The sequence below is a fragment of the Mus caroli genome, unplaced genomic scaffold (genome assembly GCF_978045245.1).
Source record: "Mus caroli unplaced genomic scaffold, Mus_caroli_1 scaffold_1, whole genome shotgun sequence".
Classification (NCBI taxonomy): Eukaryota; Metazoa; Chordata; class Mammalia; order Rodentia; family Muridae; genus Mus; species Mus caroli.
The window spans coordinates 50,007,419-50,029,018 of NW_028227256.1; the positions used below are offsets into that span (position 1 = coordinate 50,007,419).

Here is a 21,600-nt window from a genome sequence, read left to right on the forward strand (position 1 = left end):
GCTCTAGAAATAAGTATATTTTTAGCTCTTAGACATCAGAATTCCAGACTTTTCCTATGGGGTGGAAAATGAGTTCAAGATAAAGGTCATTTTTGTAATTAATTATAATGTGCAAATCTTCACATATGGTACTAATCTTTTGATTTATTCAAGAAGTCAACTTAATTAGTTCCTTGGAAAACATAAAAAAGTTATGTCCAAAATAATACTAGGTAAATGTTAAGTAAGAACAGATGTTACCTTTGTATTTAATGCCATTAAGGGACTTAGCAACTTAAATGGAAAGTATTCACCCTGATTTGACTAAGCAGTCAGTCAAAGGATGTTTCTGAGACTAAAGGCTACATTTAATTATAAAGTTTATTTAACATTTTCAGTAACATCTAAATTGCAACATTACTTAGTTACTTTAAGTAGGAATATATTTATATATTGCAAATGAAAGCTCAAATTAACATCAACTGACTGAAGGACCTCTCTCCCAAGTGGCAGGGAAGTTCATGGCTCACACCTGGATTCTGACCCTCTAGAGTAAAGGAGAGAAAATCAGAAAAGACCTAAGTCTTCCCTATCCCTACTTTTTCAGCAGGGACTAAGATTCTGGCTAATTCTGGGGCCTGCGGAGCTATCCTCAACCTGGCTACCACCCCTTCCCCATCTTTCTTTATCACACTCTCACATTCTACCCATGTCATAGGGTCTTCCTTGGCAATACCATGTTCCTTCTTTTGTGATAATTCCTTAAAAACTTTCTGGTTTTATATAAGGAAGCAATTTTCTGTTCTGTATAGCAGACAACTGCTAAGTGTTTTCACACTCTCCATATTGCCCTTATTAATGGGATAAAAGGCACCGATTCTATGATGAAGGCCGCAGATGGCAACTAAGAGAGACCCACAACTGGACAGTGTGCAGGGAGTGAGACTTTGGAGGACTCAGTCCTAAATGGGATGTCTATGCAGATGAGACCCAAAGATAGTCAGAGCCAGAGGTGATGGATGGATGACTCTAGGGTAACTGCATCTTCCAGACACAGCAGGACTGAGGAACGCATGAATTCAGCATCCACAGGGCCTGCACAGGTTCAAGACAGATGGGATCCCAGCACTGAGAGGGCATTATGGACATGGTTGCTTATTCTTAATCAAGAAGCTATCTACAGCCCAAAACTTAGGATACCCAAGATATAAGATACAATTTGCTAAACGCATGAAACTCAAGAAGAATGAAGACCAAAGTGTGGACACTGTGCCCCTTCTTAGAATTGGGAACAAAACACCCAGGGAAGGAGTTACAGAGACAAAGTTCGTAGCTGTGATGAAAGGATGGACCATTTAGAGACTGCCGTATCCAGGGATCCATCCCATAATCAGCTTCTAAACGCTGACACCATTGCATACACTAGCAAGATTTTGCTGAAAGGACCCAAATATAGCTGTCTCTTGTGAGACGATGCCGGGGCCTAGCAAACACAGGAGTGGATGTTCACAGTCAGCTATTGGATGTATCACAGGGCTCCCAATGGAGAAGCTAGAGAAAGTACCCAAGGAGCTAAAGGGATCTGCAACCCTATTGTTGGAACAACATGATGTACTAACCAGAACCCCGGAGCTCTTGTCTCTAGCTGCATATGTATCGAAAGATGGCCTAGTCGGCCATCAATGGAAAGAGAGGCCCATTGGACTTGCAAACTTTATATGCCCCAATATAGGGGAATGCCAGGGCCAAAAGAATGGAAATGGGTGGGTAGGGAAGTGGGGGGCGCTATGGGGGACTTTTGGGATAGCATTGGAAATGTAATTGAGGAAAATATGTAATAAAAATAAAAAAAAAATAAAAAAATATATATATACATATAAAAAAAAAAAAGCTATCTACAAATGACATCTGCTTGCAAAGGAAAAAAAAAATCAGTTTTCTCCAATGGTGTCTCACTGGCTATATATTAACTACACTTCCGGCAGGCCCCAGGCCCAGCAGGAGATGGCTAACACAAAACGATCTCAAGGGTAATTTTGTAGACTGGGTATTTTTTGATCTTACTAGTATTTTTGTGTGTATATTTTGGTTTTTGGTTTTGTGTTTTATGTGATGTATTTATGTGTTTCTTGACTCTTTGTATTTTTAAAGAGCGAGAGCACAGCAAGAGCTAGAGGGAGCAAGAGACTGAAATGGAGAAAGGGGGCGTGTTGTGTGAGGTTGGGTGGGTAGGGAGGTAGGGAGGATCTGGGAAAGGGGAAACCATCGTCAGAATACACTGTATGAAATATTTTTCAATTTCAAATATTTTTCAATTTTTCAAAAAACTCATAATATTCTGTGACTGCTACATGACAAACTGCAGACTATACTATTTATGTATAGAAAATTTATGTTATTTTTACCTGAAATGACCAGCCAGAATGACAGGCCACCCCTTAACAAGTTATTTCCTAAATGAAGGAAGGGAATGGAAAGGAAAAAGGAAATGCCAAAATGAACTGGAGCACTGCAGAAGGGGCTGAGCCTTGCTCCTAGGATGGAAGAGAGGGTGGGCCTCAGAGAGGGCAGCAGGAGCCCTGACCTGTAGTACCATGGATGACTGCCTCAAGAGTCAGTACCTTTGGGATGGAGGCCAGAGACTTATGCACCAGCACTTATGCAGGTGCTCTGCTACTGAGCTGCATACCAGATCTACTCTTGTATCACATCCATTCTTTGCAGAATTGAGGAGTATTGGAAACTTCAAAATGAAAGCTGGGGGGAAAATTGATAGGCATGGATTTGATCTAGTGGATCACGGTCTAAGAAGCTCTGCTCTTGAAACCTAAACATTTTGCTTTTTTAAAAAAGCATCTGTGTGTCTGACTCTAAGTAGAGATCAGTACTTTCTTGGCACATTTCTGTTTCTGACATCCAAGTCAACTTAAGTGACTTAGAGCAAATGAAAACTGCCATTTATAACATAAACAGCTTAAAAATCTCCATTACGCTAACAGAGAAATCACTCTCTGCATGTTGGACACTGCCCTGAGCTCTAACAGCCATTATCTCAACCACTCCTCACAACAGTGAGAGGCCACTGCACACTTTTACTGACAGCCAGCAGAGAATGTCGGTCTGCAGGTCTCAGGCATAGTTTCTGAGATCTGCTCTAAATGGATTCCATAACACTACTGAAGAAAACTTTAGATGAAGCTTACTAACCATAACTAATAATCTGACAATTTAGGACACACAAGGCAAGATAATGCTTAAGTAACCCTCCCCACAGGGCAGCAATAGAAAGTGCTGCTGCAGGGCTTAGGGTCTTCAGCCTTCCCCTCCTGAGTCTGCACAGCCCCCAAGTTCAGGAGGCTGGAAGCATCTTTTCTTTCTGTTCTCAGAACTTATCAGTTATGGAGTACCAAGAATTCACTTATCTTTAAATGAAATAATTGTATCGTCTATGTAAATCTTAAGACAATTGTCATAGTGTGAGCCTTATTTGTATAATAATTCCAAATAAGATTCTAAAAATTTGACATTTATGAAATAATTAGCAGTTTGAACACTGGCTATTTCATGTACCAAGTTCTGTCCTTAAAAAAGTTATGAAGGACTAGAGAGATGTCTCCATAGTTAAGAACGCCAACTGCTCTTCCAAAGGACCTGGGCTCAATTCTATGAGCACCCATAGATGGGTTCATCATTCTATTTATAACTCCAGTCAGAGAGCGCTGATATGCTCCTTTGGCTTCCACAGGCACTAGGAATGCATGTGGTACAAAGACATACAGAAATTAAAAGTCATGACTGTTGTATTATGGTCATTTCTAAAATATAAAGCATATCTTTATTTCTTAAGAATATATATACACATATTTCTGAAGTCGATGATGTCATGCCTCAGACTGGCCTCAGAATCATGAGGGGAAGGAGGGATCATATGGAACAAGTCACAAAACAAAACTGACCACGAGATGATGGGACAAAATGTGGTAATGGGCTCAGCACATTGCACCTTGATATATATTTGGAGAAGAAACACAACCTCCATCCTCCCTTAAACAAGCTGTCATCTGTATAGCGTTTGATCTTTGCTGGTTTTAGAAGCATTTTTCTAATACAGCTCAGAATTTTAGAAAATCCGTGATGGCTACTGGTGTTAATAGTCATCACTACTATTTTAAATTGATTTAAATTTATTTCTAAGGCTGGATTAATGAAGAGTATGAAGATATGAAAGAGTTAATCATATGTATCATTTATGAACAGATTATATTTAAATATTTCCCCAGATATTTGGCAGAGTTTTGAAGTAATTAGATAATAATAAATGGCTGAAAGTCTAATTTTTATCCTTCATTTTCTGGTGGGCCAGGAGATTCAAAATGCAAGGTTTTGTACTGACTGATAAACAATATTGTGTAGAGAGCTACCCACCCAGCATGACAGCCATCATCGTTATTAGAGCAGCTGTGGCTGCATGCAAGTGAGCCTTAAGAGCGGACATTCTCTCTGGAGGGGAAGGAGGAGAAAGGTCACTGGCTCTGCTCTCCTCACTTCTCAGGAAGCTGTACCCAATCCTGACTTAACTGCAACTGCATCATGGAGGTGCTAAAGTACACAGAGGGTGCAAGCTTAACTGAGGGGTCTCCATCTGTACAGCTATGCTGGCCATGACTTTTTGGTGGTACAGCTGATTTGGGATCATGGAGCCTCTGTAAGTAAACCCTCAGCCATGCCCTCAATAAACTTACTGGTTCCCCAAGCTGGACTCTGATTTGTATGTTGGTTTGTCTTTGGTGCCTGATTTGTATGTTGGTGTCTTTGGTGCCTTACAAGGAAGAGGTAGATGTTTGTTCACATCTCCCTAGGGAAAAGTTCCCACAAGTGGAAGCTAGCTACATATACCCATTGGATTGTTTTAGGACACATACTTAGATCTGAAGATACAGGCAATATTTTAATCAGAACAAATCACTTATTTACAAACCACCTACAACTTACAACTTGCCAATAAAGTTTAGATACTACAAGTTATACTGACTATATAGGCCTATACACTAACTTGGTTCTGAAACTCTAACACAATCTTTTGTACTGTGCATGTCATTCTAGAGGCCAATTTAATGGGGAGAAACAATCAAATTTTTACAAAAAACCACTATCACTTCAACTGCTCTAATGCAAAAGCTTGAAAAAACATGCTGCTCCAGAGAAATTCTTTAACATAAATTAGGAGAAAGGAATAATAAAGTGGAGAGTCAAACTGAGATGAAAGCAGTAAAGACTTCTATCAAATAACCAAGGAGACAGAACACAACAAATATTTTCAAAACAGAAATAAAAAATAATACTCCCCTACCCAAAACAACAATGAACAAAATGATACCCAAAAGGATACTTCAGAGAAGCTAAGAAGCATTTCCCATTTTCTTCCTAAAGGTGAAGTTTCTAAAGCTTTGAACCCATCAGTCATACAGAATGGAGAGAGCGGAGCATCTGGGCACATGCGCTCTGGAGACCTACTTGTGCTTTTCCTCTTCACTCAGTGTCTCCCATCGTGCTTTAATTTGTTCTGTCGCATCCTCCAAACCAGTCTTGGGATTCTCTGTGAGGAACTGAGTGCGGTGGTCTTGAATGAACAGGGCACTGGCTGACATGGGCTTCTTGACTGCTCGATTGCTAATTAAGTCATAGGCTGTAAGCTGTCCAGATCTGTTATGGATTACATTTGATGTTCTGCTACAAGGACCATCACTGAGATTCTCTGGTTCAAGGCTTGGGTGACTATTGGTCACTTTACATGAAAAGCTCTTTTGTGGCACTAAAATTTTCACAGGTTCGATATTCTCTCCCATTGAATTACACAGATTTCCTCTGCTCCAATCGTCTGCACAGATTTCCAGAGCTTTCTCGGGAAGTGCTTCTCTCCCATCTCCCCCACTTCCTCCTGTACCATTCCTGCCATTTTCTCCTTGGATGTGCTCAAAAGAACCTACAGAATGAGTTTCACTGTGATTAGTCTGATTAGTCTCTGATGATAAATTATTCATAGGAATATTTTGAAATGTGTCCTTATTAATGTCACCACTAAAATGACCATCAAAAGAATTGCCTATATTTATCTGTTCATTTAAATGATGATCAATGTTTTTTCTAGATTCATCCTTTTGGAAGTGAATAGCCGAAGTATCAGCATTTGGATAACTATTTCCAGATGATTCCATTTTATTAAAAAGCACATCTGTTTCGGCTGTCTGACTAACAACCATGTTGGCTGAGGAAACATCTAGTCTGTTATTTTCAGAAGACTCTGTAGTGGGTAGTGGTCCATAACAGGTCATCATCAGATTTTCAAGAGCAATTAAAACAGATTCCTAAAAATACAATGAACAAGTATTAGGAGGGATACTGTGAAAAGGGGCAATATCCAAAATAATAACAAAAATTTTAAAAACTAAGTCATTTTAATAAGGGAACAGTTAGGACTGCATACGTTTATAGCATAATTATATATAGAACTTTATTTGAAAAAGATTACCTTATTCTGTAATAACACTTGACTTTTATCTGGTGTTAGATTTATATCCACCTCAGCTGATGGAACATCAATTTTCAGAAAGAAAATGGGATACAAGCGGGTAGACTCCTTTAGGCACTTCAGATTATAGTAGCGTCGAATTAACTAGAAATATATGCAAGGAATAAAAGACAGAAGTATCTTGTTATTGCCAGCTTTAAATAAGAACTCCAGCTCCAGGGGATCTGATGCCCTCATTTGGCCTCCGTGGGCACCAGGCACTTGGTACAGACATACTTGCACGACAAATATCCATACACATAAAATAAAATTTAGAAAAAGCAAAACTCACTTAAAATGTATTAAATTCTTAACCCAAGGGGTATTTTTCATTCTCGAAGTGATTACCTTAAGTATATCTTTATGATGTACTGGTCGACTATTAATAAAGATGAAACTTCTCTCTGGGGTTGAAAGACTTGTGGAATTGTGGTCTGCATCATGCTTTGGGAAGAATCCACTTAGGTAAATCTACAATTGTAGTACACAAGTATAGCAGGTATAACATCAACAATAAAGTTCTAGAGGTCGGATTACATACAGTGTATTAGAAAGTATACAAAATTGGATATTTTATTTATTAACATTTCAAATGTTATCCCCTTTCCTGATTTCCCCCACAGAAACCCCACATCCCATACTCCCTATGACTAAGCATAATAAAAAAAAATTTCATTTTCCACAAGTTTTACTTAGACAATTTAAAAATGTTGCAGCTTTTGTTTACATAAAGTTAAAGACAAATTATTCTGTTATATACTTTTCCATAAAATTAAGTTCTAGATTTTAAAATAATACATTATTATCTCTATAGATATTTTAAGTGTTGTTATGTCCAGGAGTTATTTATTTATCACTTGAGATTATGATAGATTAGGTAAACTGACTTTTAGAATATTTCCAGAGAAGTTCAGAAATTCACTTAGAGTTGGAGAAATACTTGTGAAATGGATGGATTTTAGCACTAATTTCTTATTGTTTTATCAAGGTGGTAATATTATCTATCTATCTATCTATCTATCTATCTATCTATCTATCTATGTATCATCTATCCAATTATCTCAGATTTCACATGTTTGTTTATATTATAACTATCTGTATAAAGTAAATCTATAAAATCCAAAAAAAAAAAAGTATACAAGATAACACATGAGACTTGTAACTTTAGGTCATATACAGGCTGGTAAGTATGCCTTGAGAATTAATGTTGAGTAACTACTTAAGAGTACTAAGCCAGTAAAAACATCTTATTAATGGCCTTAGCTTCACATTTTTAACTATCAGGACAAATACCCTTATCTTGTTTTATTTTAAAATGTCTTTCCTCATACAGTGATTTCACCCCCTTCCCCTGACTGGCTGTTTGTCTTTTTCTCTTCAACTATTATTTCCCATGAAAAGCGGCCATTTCTTTGTTCTTAATATTTTTGAAGCTAACTGTACTGGGTTTTCATTGCTGTGTTTAAGAAAAAAAATTGTTTACTTTGATTTAACTCTAATTCCCTCATGGCTAAATACTGGTAGTATCCTATAAGTTATCTCTATGATTGCTCACAGAACTTCACTACAGAGTTTTGTGAGTGATTATTTACACACTGTACTTTTCTCCAGTCTACAAATATATCAAGAGAAGGAAGAAACTGAAAGACACTAGAAAAATTGACCAGAAGGAAAGAGTGACTTAAGAGATTAGAAGGCAGAGTGTGTACCTGCTTCTACCTTGAGTTAATTCACATAGCACAGAAAATTGTTAAACATTTCATTCATTGTAATTCCCCTTCCTCCCACTTTGCATTCATGGTATGTGTGCACGTGTGTGTGTGTGTGTGTGTGTGTGTGTGTGTGTGTGTGTGTGTGTGCACACATGTATGTATATTCTGGTATATAATCTTATATGAAATAAGTCAAACCTGATGAGCAACTCTAATGGGAAGCATTAAGCTTAGGGTAAGGAGTAAGGTGTTATTTATAGTCGAGCAGTAACCATGACACTTGGTAACAACACAACCCTAGGCTGTCACCTCTGACTGTGGCTCACCCTGCTCTTGCGAGTAAGTGCTTAAGGAGATGCAGTACCAATTTTAGAACACTAAGTGCATTACTGTCCCAGTGCCAATGTCTACCAATTTGGAAAAATAAGTTAATAAATCTGGATAATCCATTACAAGATGATACCACTTAATTAACTGTAAAACTTCACAGCATTTATAAATGGCTGTATAATTTACCATGCAACATGAGACTCTTCTTCAAGCACCTGCTGGGTAGCAGGCGAGTCTGCTTAGCCTCTGGAGAACTTACTGAGTGTTTGGATTAAAGGAAATACATAGATGAGGAGAGAAAAAAGGGAAGAGAAGTGTCCTCTGTGCCCTAAAATGAAGGGGACCACGGAGCCAGGGGTTCCCTTTCACACCACTGTGACTGCAGCTGTGTAACTACTGACTTCTAGACACTGGGCTTTAAAAAGGAAGACAATCTTAAAAATTATCAAACCATGTTAAAGTTATAAGGGAGAGTCAAGCAGTCATGGTGCATATAATGCTATATAAATTAATCATCAGATTACTTCATAGAAAAAGAACAATAACACCCCCCCCCCCCAAAATTAGTTCAATGGGGAAACCCTCTGATAGACTGTATGAGATTCTGTACCTCATCCTAAAAAGAAAAAGAAAAACCCCTCCAAATACAAGCAACCCCATCCTTTCAGCTGCTTCTCAAGTAGACCTCTCTCCTCTCCTCCAGTCTTCTTTACAAACTAGCATCTCTCACCAGGCATGCTGTGGCACACCTTTAACACAACAATCAAGAGGGCAGAGCTTTGACACCAGTCTAATCTTCACAACAATGCAGCAAGTTCCAGGCCAGGGCTAAGTAGTGAGACCCTGCCTCAAGGAACAACAAACACCCAATAAAGTGGCTTTGAAAGACCCACAACGTGAGGACTCCCCCACGTTCTGACTCAGGAGAGTGACACCCCAAAATCACCCACAAGAAACGGTCTTGCTGCAACTTGCAAGAGGATTTTTATTCAAGAGCGCTCTCGGGCCCATGGTCATACACCACGCAGGGGTAGAGGACCGTGGTGCCCCGAGTAGCTGAGTAAGGGGGTATTTAAAGGAAGAAACCACAACTCAAGGAAGTGGGGAGGGCCGTTGTTGGAAAATACCAAGGTACCAATTAAGAGTCACAAGGAAGTGCAAAGTCACAAGTGCTACAAGGACTACCTGGTAATTGTTCCAGTTAACGCTCAGTTTCTAAGAGCCCCTAACAAAAGCACATTTGCATAGTGGGTTCCAGAGTTGGTCAGGGTGACTTTCTTTGAATGAACACTCTTTGAACCCAGGAAGCAGGTGGGTGGAGGAAGGAACTGTCGCTATCAAGGTATGATTAGCATACCTTGGAGCAATGAGTCACAAAGGTCACATTCCCAAGCCTCCACCAAAAGGCCTAGAATTTTGTTTTTACTTTGCTATACTTTCAGCTTCTCTCTCAAAAACTAATGCAAGTCTTTTTTCTTTTGACTATGCAGGCCTGACATCAACAACAACCCCTTTAAAAAACATCTTCCTAAAAGAACTGACTTCCTTCTCCCTCTTCTGTGACACGTCCTCTTCAGTCTGATTAGTTGTGCCCTTTCCTTTAATTTTATCCTTTAAGGATGATCACGGTCCCCTGAATTCCATGTTTAGGCCTCTTTTGCTCTGTAGTCAACTGGAGTAATTTCAGTCTCATCCCTAGTTCAATAGCTACCCACCACTGATACTAAGATACCAAAGCTGTAGTTATTTCTTGCATCAACTAGCTGTCACAAAAATGAACTCACCATATTAAAATGTCGTAAGCTATGTTCTCTAGCTTTTACCCCACTCTCCAACTGGCAACTTTTATGTTCTCGACCACACTAGAAAGTCATAGTCTGTCAGAGAAATACACTCTTTACCTTAACTATGATAGTGCAAGCCTGACTAATCTACGAACACTTGCCTTTTTCTTTCTCAAGTAAAGCTCCATAATATCATACACACATATCTAAATACCATATAAATACTAAAGTGGTCATGCAAATGCTCTGCTCAAGACAGTGGAACAAGATCATGTGAAAAAACCTTCTCATAAATACAAACTATATAGGGCTGATAAAAACCAAGGTTTAATTTCAAAAGAATTAACACCATAAATGGCAGACAAAGGTAGCGTTGTATGTATAAACTACACAATGGGGAGTGCCAGCTGGAGAAAGAGGTCTTCTGTGATGGTATCAGAGACAGGATGCCTCACTGGGCGATTAAAACCTAGCAAAGGATTGAAATCAGTCTTTCCACTTGGAACATGGAGCTCACATAACACCTCCCTGGAAGAAAACAAAATGACTTACATATTGTGACCACTGTCTGTGGCTGCTTGCCAGCGTCACAGGAAGAATAAAGCCAATTCCAAAACCAAGAACCAGGCTAGGACAAGCTGCAGTCATGAAGGAGTCTGGGAGTCTTGGAAGGATGAGAGGAATGAAGTACTAATGTGACACCCTGGTTTCACACTGGGACTAGGGAAGAGGTAGGCATGGGACTGTAAGACAGAGTGTAAGCATGGAGAACAAGACAGAATGAAAGAAACAAACCATGAGCCCTAATCCTGTAAATTAAAGTTTCAAGTCACATCAAATAGATGAGAATAAAACTCTTCTGAACATTGGAAACGATTCTGAAATTAAGTGCTGTAACATGGATTTTAAACCAAGTAAACATCATCAATTATATCAGAACATAAGCAAGCAAGCAGGGATAGCCACGAATAAAGTTTAGAAAACACTGAAAATATATTCCGAGTTATGAAAAAATACAGTTTGAGGAATAAAAATCAGGTAGTAATCAGACATTCTCTCACCTTGGAGTAGAGCTAAAAATATCAAAGAGAAGACAGATGTCAAGAAGGACAACCTGACAACCTAACAAAACTTTTCAAACCAGGGGCTCAGGTGGCATCACCACTCCTAACAAAGATTCTTCCTAGAACCAAGTACATACAAAAGAGACCCTTATCACAAAGGGAAGAGACGAATAGATATTCTGTATCCAACATTCCCAAGGGCCAACCATTCCAGTCCAAAAGGGGAGTATGTGGGCAAATTTTACAATAGAAGATATGTACTGGGGGACAGAATAAAGACAGAGGTCATAGCCAGTAGTGGGGGTGGGGGTGGCGTGGGGAATATGATTGGTTTTGCCAAGAATGAAAAACACTCACGGAAATTCTGACATTAGAAAAGTCAAGAATACAAGCCAGAGTATGGTGTGTTGACGGATGGCTGGTGGAACAGAAATACAACAGAATGACACAAAGCAAGAACAGCAGAGAGATCTGACTGCGATTGCTTACAGACATTCTAAAGTTACCAGACATTCTTCAGCACTTGAACTAGAACATTGTTAACACATGTATTATACATTCTTCCATGCAAAAATAAGCATGTGAAGACAAAGCAAAATTCCTGTTGTCTATGAGAGATTACCAGAAGTCTTTATATAAATCTGTCTCCAAAACCAGGGGAAAACAAATCAAAACAAAAACCCAAAAATTAAATTAAAAAAAAAATATCTGGTAATGTCTCAAAACAGAGTGAGAAAACTTACCCGCTGCAGGGCTGACTCATGAGAATCCCAGTCACATATCCAATCACAGCTAATAAAAGTCTAGACAACTGTTTTCCACACCTGAATATAAGGACTTGGTAAAACTACAGATCTGCCTCAGTTGACCTAAGAACAGGCCTTTGACACCAATCCTAACAAACTTCCATGTGATATCCAACACTACTAGCCTACTGATCATAGCAGGATGTCTGGAATATCTAGAATACAAGCATACACACAATCAAGTCCCATGCCGGGCAGTGGTGGCACATGCCTTTAATCCCAACACTTGGGAGGCAGAGTCAAGCGGATTTTGGAGTTTGAGGCCAGCCTGGTCTACAGAGTAAATTCCAGACAGAGAAACCCTGCCTCAAACAAAGGAACAAACAAACAAACAATCAACCAAGTCCCAGGAAAATAAGGGAAACAAGGACAATTTAGATTTTCGCTGACTATTCCAACTCACATACCATGAGCATCATAACACTAGAGAACCAGTAGGCTCAAAGTGATCAGTCAAGAAGCAACAAATAAAAGGTCTCTTGACTAAAGAAACTACATTGTGACAATGTATCACAAATCACCTAAAATTAATGTAACTTTGTCTTTGAAATTAAAGTAAAGGAAGGCAGGAAAAGAGAAAGGAAGATCCCAGTGGAGCTGATGGAAATGGATGGATAGAGAATGGATAGATGGGTAGGGACATGGATGGATAATCAGATGATAGACAGGCAGGCAGGCAGGCAAGTATCACTCAACATGAACCTGAGAGTCAACAGCAGGCACAAACACACATTCCCAGTTACACATTCACAGAGCGAAAAGACAAAGAATCAGAAGTGTGGAACAAAAGGAAAACAGGGAGAGAGAATCAGAGATTTAGAGTAACAAGGCCTTCTAAGCAAAACAAAACATGTCTCCTATGAAATACTTTAAAAACAAAACTTTACCTTTAGAAAGATTCAGGCTTTTGAACACACACACACTAAGGAGCTATAAAACAGCATTTAAATAAAACATTCTTGGAAGCTGAATACTCTTGCCTTTTTATGTAAAGTACAACAAAAGAATTTGAAGATATAAAGACATACGAAGATGGAAAGAGAAATAGGATGAAAGAGAAAGAGAGAGAGAGAGAGAGAGAGAGAGAGAGAGAAACTGTTAATAGATATTAGTATAAACCCTATATAGCTAAGAAAAATGTGTCTCCAGATTGAAAGCATTAAGTCCTTGGCACAGTAGTGAACATAAATAATCCTTATAAAAATTACAAGTGGGGGAAGAGGTGGGCAGATAGAAGGAGCAAACAATACTAAGAGGATATTAAAAAAGCTATGTAGAAACCAACTGTTCTTTATATATATATATATATATATATATATATATATATATATATATACACTTTTTATTAGGTATTTTCCTCATTTACATTTCCCATGCTATCCCAAAAGTCCCCCATACCCTCCCACCCACTCCCACTTTTTGGCCCTGGCGTTCCCCTGTACTGGGGCATATAAAGTTTGCAAGTCCAATGGGCCTCTCTTTCCAGTGATGGCCAACTAGGCCATCTTTTGATACATATGCAGCTAGAGTCAAGATCTCCGGGGTACTGGTTAGTTCATAATGTTGTTCTACCTATAGGGTTGCAGATCCCTTTAGCTCCTTGGGTACTTTCTCTAGCTCCTCCATTGGGGGCCCTATGATCCATCCAATAGCTGACTGTGAACATCCACTTCTGTGTTTGCTAGGCCCTGGCATAGTCTCACAAGAGACAGCTATATCTGGGTCCTTTCAGCAAAATCTTGCTAGTGTATGCAATGGTGTCAGCGTTTGGAAGCTGATTATGGGATGGAACCCTGGATATGGCAGGCTCTAGATGGTCCATCCTTTTGACACAGCTCCAAACTTTGTCTCTGTAACTCCTTCCATGGGTGTTTTGTTCCCAATTCTAAGAAGGGGCAAAGTGTCCACACTTTGGTCTTCATTCTTCTTGAGTTTCATGCGTTTAGCAAATTGTATCTTATATCTTGGGTATCCTAAGTTTCTGAGCTAATATCCACTTATCAGTGAATACATATTGTGTGAGTTCCTTTGTGATTGAGTTACCTCACTCAGGATGATGCCCTCCAGGTCCATCCATTTGCCTAGGAATTTCATAAATTCATTCTTTTTAATAGCTGAGTAGTACTCCATTGTGTAAATGTACCACATTTTCTGTATCCATTCCTCTGTTGAGGGGCATTGTTCTATTAACTTACTAAATATATAATCTAAAACATAACCTTTGAAAAGAGATGCTCTCCATGGCATGGGTGATGTTCTCCCAGAAGCCATGCATCAGTAAAGCGGCACCACAGGACCAACTTTGGGACACCTTTCTACTGGTGAGTGTTCAGAGAGGCCCGGGGGCACCTCAACAACACAGACCATGGGGACTGCTTTTGGTTGCCCACATGAATTCAGCTGTAAAGACTGCTAAAGATTACACACTATGGTCACAGGGCATAAAAACGAAACTGAAGCTGAGCTGCAAGCTCAGCTTCCCTATTGTCCAGCTGTCATGGTGTCAGAGTTGCTATACAGGTTGGGGTGGGGGTATTATTCACAGTTTTACCAAACTGTGAATACTGCTAGCTACAACAAAAACTTCAGAGGCAAGACACAGCCTCTAGTGTTATGCTGGTAGGACTGAAATTGAGGCAAGCAGCCATTTTCTAATTGTATTTGAGGCCTGTTCCACAACAGGAAACTCATGCCTAGCTCTGTAAGTGTGCTTAAGTGCCCTTGACTGGGAAACCATGGGCCTTAGAAGGTTACAGACTACTACTACAGTTTTGCTAAAAGGCCATGTTGTCAAACTGCTTTCTACTCCTGTTTATACCCCTGGATTGTGCGGCTTCTAGACTTCATCAGAGGAGCTTACTGGAGTGTGGTGTTAATGGAAAACTCCACAAAAATGACAAGAGTTAAGTGCTGGTATGGGATTAGGCCCACATAAAACTGCTGTATCACCTCACCAAGGCTCAGGGGCTATTACATAAGAGGTGGCAGAAAGAATGTCAGAATGAATACACGAAAAAGAAAGACAAGAAAACAAAAGACAGTAGAGAACTTCTGGGTCTGTGTTCATTCAGAGATGATACACCTAACCCTCAAGAGACTGGAGCCCCCAGGGAGTTTAGAGGTCAAGTGGGGTGGGGGTGGGGGCATTCACATGGAGATGGCATGGGGTGGGGAGGAGGTATGGGATGTGGAGCAGATGGAGGGTGGAATGGGGGTGAGGGATGGAATATGGACTATAAAAATAAATCTAAAATAAAATAAAATTTAAAAAAAAGAAAAAGAAAAGACAAGTTGACTGACCATTAGACATTGGAATCTTTAGTAAAGGTAAGAGTTTATATGCAATAGAACACATAAAACACAAAGAGAAGGAAAAACAACTTAAGTTTTGAGTAACAGATGGGAATATAACAAAGGATAATATATTCAGTTGGTAGAGTAGGAATATTCTCATTTGTGTGGCATAAGAGAGAAAATACTGGATCTTTAAGAAGAAATGCAATCCTAGTGTAATGCTGGAATGTGTATTGATTTTGTATAGCTATAATTATATTCCATCTAAGCTGAGACTTAATTGGGTCTTTATAATTAATGTTTCAAGCAAAGATGGAGACAAATAAACACATAAACATAAAAGCCCACAGGGCTTGGAACAGAGGCCAGTGGCAGAAGGCCCACCACTGCTGTGAGGTGCTAGGTTAGACCCTAAGCTCTGAGAAAGAAAACTATATATGAAATAGGATAAAGACAGGACTGGCAGCCCAAGCCTGCAGCCCTAGATCCTAAAAGAACAGGGTAGGAGAACTCTAAGTTCTATAGAGTTCACACCTCTGCTGGGCAACCCAGCAAGACATGACTGAGAAATAAAGATGGGGTGGGGAGGGGAAGGACTTGGAACACAATTCAGTGTAATAGTGACTGTTGCACACACCAGGCTCCAGGTTCAATGCCCAGAACAATGAATGTGCATATGTATGTATATATGTATGAACACACACACCTGATGAAATTATGAAGGAGAAGCATGCTAAGTGAGGTAGCAACATCTGGCAGTACACAGAGCCAAATGGCACTATCTAAAGCTGAAAGACCAACAGAAGGCAACCTGAGCATATATTCACAATCAGAAAGACAAAGAAAGGCTAAACAAGATCTGCTCTTTTTTTCTATAATGTAAAGGGAAGATCCTAAATTGAAAATTAATTTTCAAAAAAAAAAAAAAATCAACTTAAATAAAAAGGAAACCAGGGCAGGGAAGTTCGGCTTTGCATTCTGTTGTGTGCCTTACAATACATCTTACTGACCACCTACCTCACCGTGAGTGAGAGTTGTGAAAGGGGAATTTTGCTGTGTACCTGTGATTCTTCACAATGTTGCTCAACAGATTCCATGTTGCCCATTACAGCAGTTCCCAGAACCGACATTAGAGCCATCCTGTGATCTGGAACTCTGCTTTTCTGCCAAATAACTGCCTAGGGAGAAGAAAACAGATGTGTTGTAGTACAATTAAGATTTAGTAAACTCAAAAACTTACAGCGTTTACATATGTAGCATTTATCCTTGAAGTTGACTGTGTCATTCACAAGGAACTCATGAGCTATGGTCTAAGAAAACAAACCCTGGTTCTACATTCTAAGCTGTACATGCAGAAATGTGTAACCTGATCAACCCCCAGTCGTTTCCTTACAATTTCACAAAATACTCTCTCTCTAACTCTAAGAATACATATTTCAAAGTGTATTTACAATTAAGGTTTCTCCCCCTCCTCCCAGAACTGACAGCTATGCTGTAGGCTTACTGTAAATATTTAAACCGTTGTAAAAATTAAAAAAAAAAGTACTTTAAAATGATGTGTTCAGGTACTTTTAGTAAACAGAGAACTTATAATTAGCTGACTCTCACATAAATAAATGCTGCATAGAGTAGATCCATTTTCCTGCTGCATATTGTAGGCAGATCAAGAGACACAATCAAGAGACCAGACCAAAGGTTGCTGTATCCAATTAGAGTTGAAAACACTTAAGAAATTGTCAGTATAGAAAACATGCATCCATCCAACAAATATTCACCCAGTCTCTTGTATGTCCTGATGAAAATATTCAAGGAACTTAAGAGAAACATCATTAGCATCTTGGGGACAAGAAGAGGGGGAGGGGACAGGAGAGGTCAGAGTGAAGAGGAGAGACAGGACAGTGTCAAGCACAGAAGAGTCTCTGACAGCAAGCAGGTCCTTCTCTGCAGCGACAAAGATGTGACCACTGTATTTAATAGTCAGGAGAGTGGCCACAGTTCCAGAAGTGCAAGAAGGGCCAAACTGCAGTAATTTGAGTAGTGGTCAAATAATAGGCTCATGCATCTCCCTCAGGAGCTCTGACTGACAGTCAGGGCACTACTGAAGGCAGGGAAGTACACTAGCCAGTCTGTGTGGAGGCCTGAGGCATGCAAGTTCATCGTGTGTGTGTGTGTGTGTGTGTGTGTGTGTGTGCGTGCGTGCGCGCGCGCGCGCGCGCGAGTGCGCTGAAGTCTTTCATTTGTTTATGCTATCCAGAAAAACAGAACCAGTAATCAGAAAAAGAAGTTTTTAATAAACCAGGCTGCTAAAACCATGCAAATAAATTTTTCTTCTCAATCCAATGTAGAACTTTGACAGCTCAATAAACCTGTATACTCTTTGGGAATTTTCTATTTTTTTTTTCTGAAAAGTATAATAACTGGAGGGAGAGGTTTATTACACACAGGGTAAGGATATACAAAGACAGGGAAGAAAAGAGAAAGGGAAAGAGAGGAGGGGTGAACCACGCTGTGAACCAAAGCAAGTCAGTCAGAGGAGTCCTGAGCAAGGCCAGGGCCATGCATGCCCCAGGACATTCTCCTGGAAGCAGCACTAACGGTAAGAGCAGGAGGGGAGGATGTGCTCTGTGGGAATCTCAAAGAACAACCAACCACACAGTGAGACAAATGACTGAGAGGGTAAGGGAGGACCTGTGCCCATTCCAAGAGTTCTACTTATACCATCAGACAGTTACGACTAAGGAATAATTCACTGCTTGCTAGGCACCTCTGATCCATAAACTAAGGTTTATTTTTCACAATCATTTCAGATAGTAAACCTAAGCTCAAAGAAACCAACTTTATTAAATAAACAGTCAGTCATGGAACCAATTCTATACCCCCACCCCGATTTGGCTTTAAACCTATTTTTCATATTCCAACATTTTTTTTTCTAGTCAAAGGAAGCAGTAATTTAGAAACCAGCTTGAATTTAAGGAGTTTAAGACTCCTTCAAACAGTAAAGTGTTTGACTGACAAATGCATTTTTTGATAATTACCACTTGTGGCCATGTGATGTCCTATGGAACTTCTTAATACTGTTTAAATGAATTTATTTTTAAAAGTTCAGGGAACAAATTGCTGACTGATGCAGTTTACACAAAAGTATGAAGGCACAGAGTAGGCTGGAAATGAAGTTAAATGTACAAGAGCAACATTTTGAATGGCCGAGCACAGCATGGCGCGTTTACTGTTTCTTATATATAATACTGGAACAATCTTAACTAAGAACAAAACATGATCAGATGTGGTAGTTTTGCAAGAGTGATTTAGTGAGAACTGAAGTTAGGAAAACAAAACCAAACCACGGTTACAGTATTTATCCGAGGCAGAGATTCCCAGCCATGAGCGTGAGAAATTAGCAAACTTCATTCACAAAATGTGCCCTTAGGTCTCCGGGAACTGTGGTTTCTGCTGGACTCACTGTGGTATGGTTACTTTGCAGTCTTGAAAAATGCGGTGAAATACACGCTCAGAAAAACATTTACATAAGAATTATACTTCTAGTTTGCTCATTCATTCCTTTATTTATTGACTGTAAGGGCAATTCCCTTGTAAGCTATGGCATTAAACCTGAAATAAAAGAACCAGCAAGAGGGAAAAACACACATACACACACAAAAGCAAGCTAAAGGATTTGAAAGAAATGTTATATGATGTGGTGACTTCAAGTGCTGAAGAAAAGTACTGTGGAGGCTTTCCAGGCTTTGGCCTGAGAAGCTGAAATGTCAGGAACCCCACTCAGCAAGATAACACATCACTAGAACAGGTTTGTGGGCAAGAGAAAAATGATGCACTCAGCTTGTTCAATGCTGAGTCCCTCATATCAAGGGCAGCACTGGATTCCACAGATGATCCACTAAGGTACAGTTCTCAACCTGTGGGAAGTGTCCCTTTCACAAGGGCCCCCTAAGACCTTTGGAAAACACAGATAATGATGTTTACATAATGTTACATATATGGTGTTAAACATAATGTTTACATTATGATTCCTAACAGTAGCAAAATTCCAGGTATGAAGCAGTGATGAGCATAGTTGTATGGCTGGGGTCACCACAGCACGAGGGACTGTATTAAATGGTCACGGCATCAGGAAGGTGGAGAACCAGTGCTCTAAGGAATTATATATTGAAGTTTTCTGGGGAAAGCTGGAGCTACAGTGAGCTGTCTCACTGGTTCCCAACACTAGCTGCCCTACTCTGTGCCTGCTGATAAGTAAAGACTTCGCTTTGTTACTCAAGGAACTTTGAAGCCATCTTTGCTTCCTTCAAGTAAAACAGTTTTATTGTGCTGTAGTTTGTTACATAGTGTGCTTACAGATTTGTAGCATTTGTACAATTTTAGAAAAAATGATCACTCCAAACAGGAATGGCCTTTCATCTCTCCGTAACTACTACCCTCTTCCTAAAACTGCCTATGTTCCGACTGTTATATGCATGGAATCACACAGAATGGAGTATTTCATTAAGACCATGCACAATGCTCTGAAATTTCATGAGTGGTGTATAACTCTATCCTTTTCCAGTGGCTGAGGAATATTCATGACACGTGTTTGATGTCTTTGCATAAGTGTATGGCTATCTGGGTGTTTCCTGTTTGGACCATCCTGAATGGTACTGCTAGAAACACTGCGTTTGTTGTGTGGACATGTTTCGTCTCTCCTGGACAAGTACCCAGGGCCTAAGTGCTGGGCCATGTGGGATCTCTAGGCTGCTGTCGTAAGGTTTCTACTACTGTGAAGAGACGCTGTGACCAAAGCAACTCTTTTTTTTTTTTTTTAAAGATTTATTTACTTATTATATGTAAGTACACTGTAGCTGTCTTCAGACACTCCAGAAGAGGGAGTCAGATCTCCTTACAGATGGTTGTGAGCCACCATGTGGTTGCTGGGATTTGAACTCTGGACCTTCAGAAGAGCAGTTGGGTGCTCTTACCCACTGAGCCATCTCACCAGCCCCCAAAGCAACTCTTATAAAGGGAAACATGTGATTGGAGCTGGCTTACAGGTTCAGAGGTTTAGTCAATTATCTTTATGTTGGGAACCATGTCAGTGAAGACAGACATGGTGCTGGAGAAGAAGCCAAGTTTTCTACATCTAGATTGACAGGCAACAGGAAAAGAGAATGACACTGGCCCTAACTTGGGCTTCTGAAACCCAAGGACCATTCACAGTGACACACTTCCTCTAACAAGGGTACATGCACTCTAACAAGACCCCACCTCCTAATAGTGCCCACTCCCTGTGAACCAATGGAGACTATTTTCATTAAACCAGCACAGCTGAGTAGCATATAATCTCTATGTGCATTAAGCTTCAAAAAGAAAGAAATGCTGGCAGTGGCTGCTGTTATAGGTACAGTGGTGACTTAAGGAGAAATATTCTAAATAACAGAGTAGGCAGAAGGTCCTGGACAGTCTGCAGCTGTATGGAAATGAAATGCCCCGTAACAAACTGACACACAATGAAATGTTAGTCACAGAGGCTGCACCCTGCACAGCTGCACCAGCACTCTCGCTCCGGCATAGGGAAACCGACTTCATATTCTCTCTCTCTCTCTCTCTCTCTCTCTCCCTCCCCATCTCCTCCCCCTTCCTCTCCCTGCTTTTCATCCTCCCTTCTTTCTATCTGGGGGAGATTAAACCCAAGGGAGCTGACACATGCTGGTCAACTACAGATCTCATCCCTACTATCATATCTACATAAAACTGTGAGGAAACCACTTCAATTACTGTATCTGAAATGTAACTATGAAGCTGTGATCTCACACCATAGACCTTGGCTGATGTTAGAGAGCTGCCTCGTGAATAAATCTTAGTTGCTGAGTAATGCCAAGGTTCCAGTCTCACTGCTGGGTTTGCTGAAGTCAGTATATAAGATGACTTTAGGAAACTGGTTTTAGAACATCAGAGCCACACAAGAACAATAAATGTTTTTGTTTTTTCTTTGCCGTAATGTGAACACTGCCAGTATGAACTGCCATGTCTCTGCAAGGGAATCAATTTAGGGGCATTGCCCAAACTTAGTAT

The 21,600-nt window shown here is 39.9% G+C and overlaps 1 protein-coding gene across 12 annotated transcripts in view; it reads right to left on the reverse strand.

Moving 5' to 3' along the window:
- Pms1 (PMS1 homolog 1, mismatch repair system component) overlaps positions 1-21,600 on the reverse strand; it is a 98,926-nt gene that overhangs the window by 12,334 nt on the left and 64,992 nt on the right. For 11 of the 12 annotated variants that reach the window (XM_029479079.2, XM_029479076.2, XM_029479066.2 and 8 more), the window contains 4 exons: positions 16,599-16,715; positions 6,896-7,018; positions 6,509-6,652; positions 5,494-6,344 (listed from right to left, as the gene is read on the reverse strand). In XM_029479079.2, coding sequence (XP_029334939.1) covers positions 5,494-6,344; positions 6,509-6,652; positions 6,896-7,018; positions 16,599-16,715 — 1,235 coding nt within the window. The remainder of the gene's footprint in view (positions 1-5,493; positions 6,345-6,508; positions 6,653-6,895; positions 7,019-16,598; positions 16,716-21,600) is intronic. The other variant, XM_029479084.2, reaches the window with a different exon arrangement.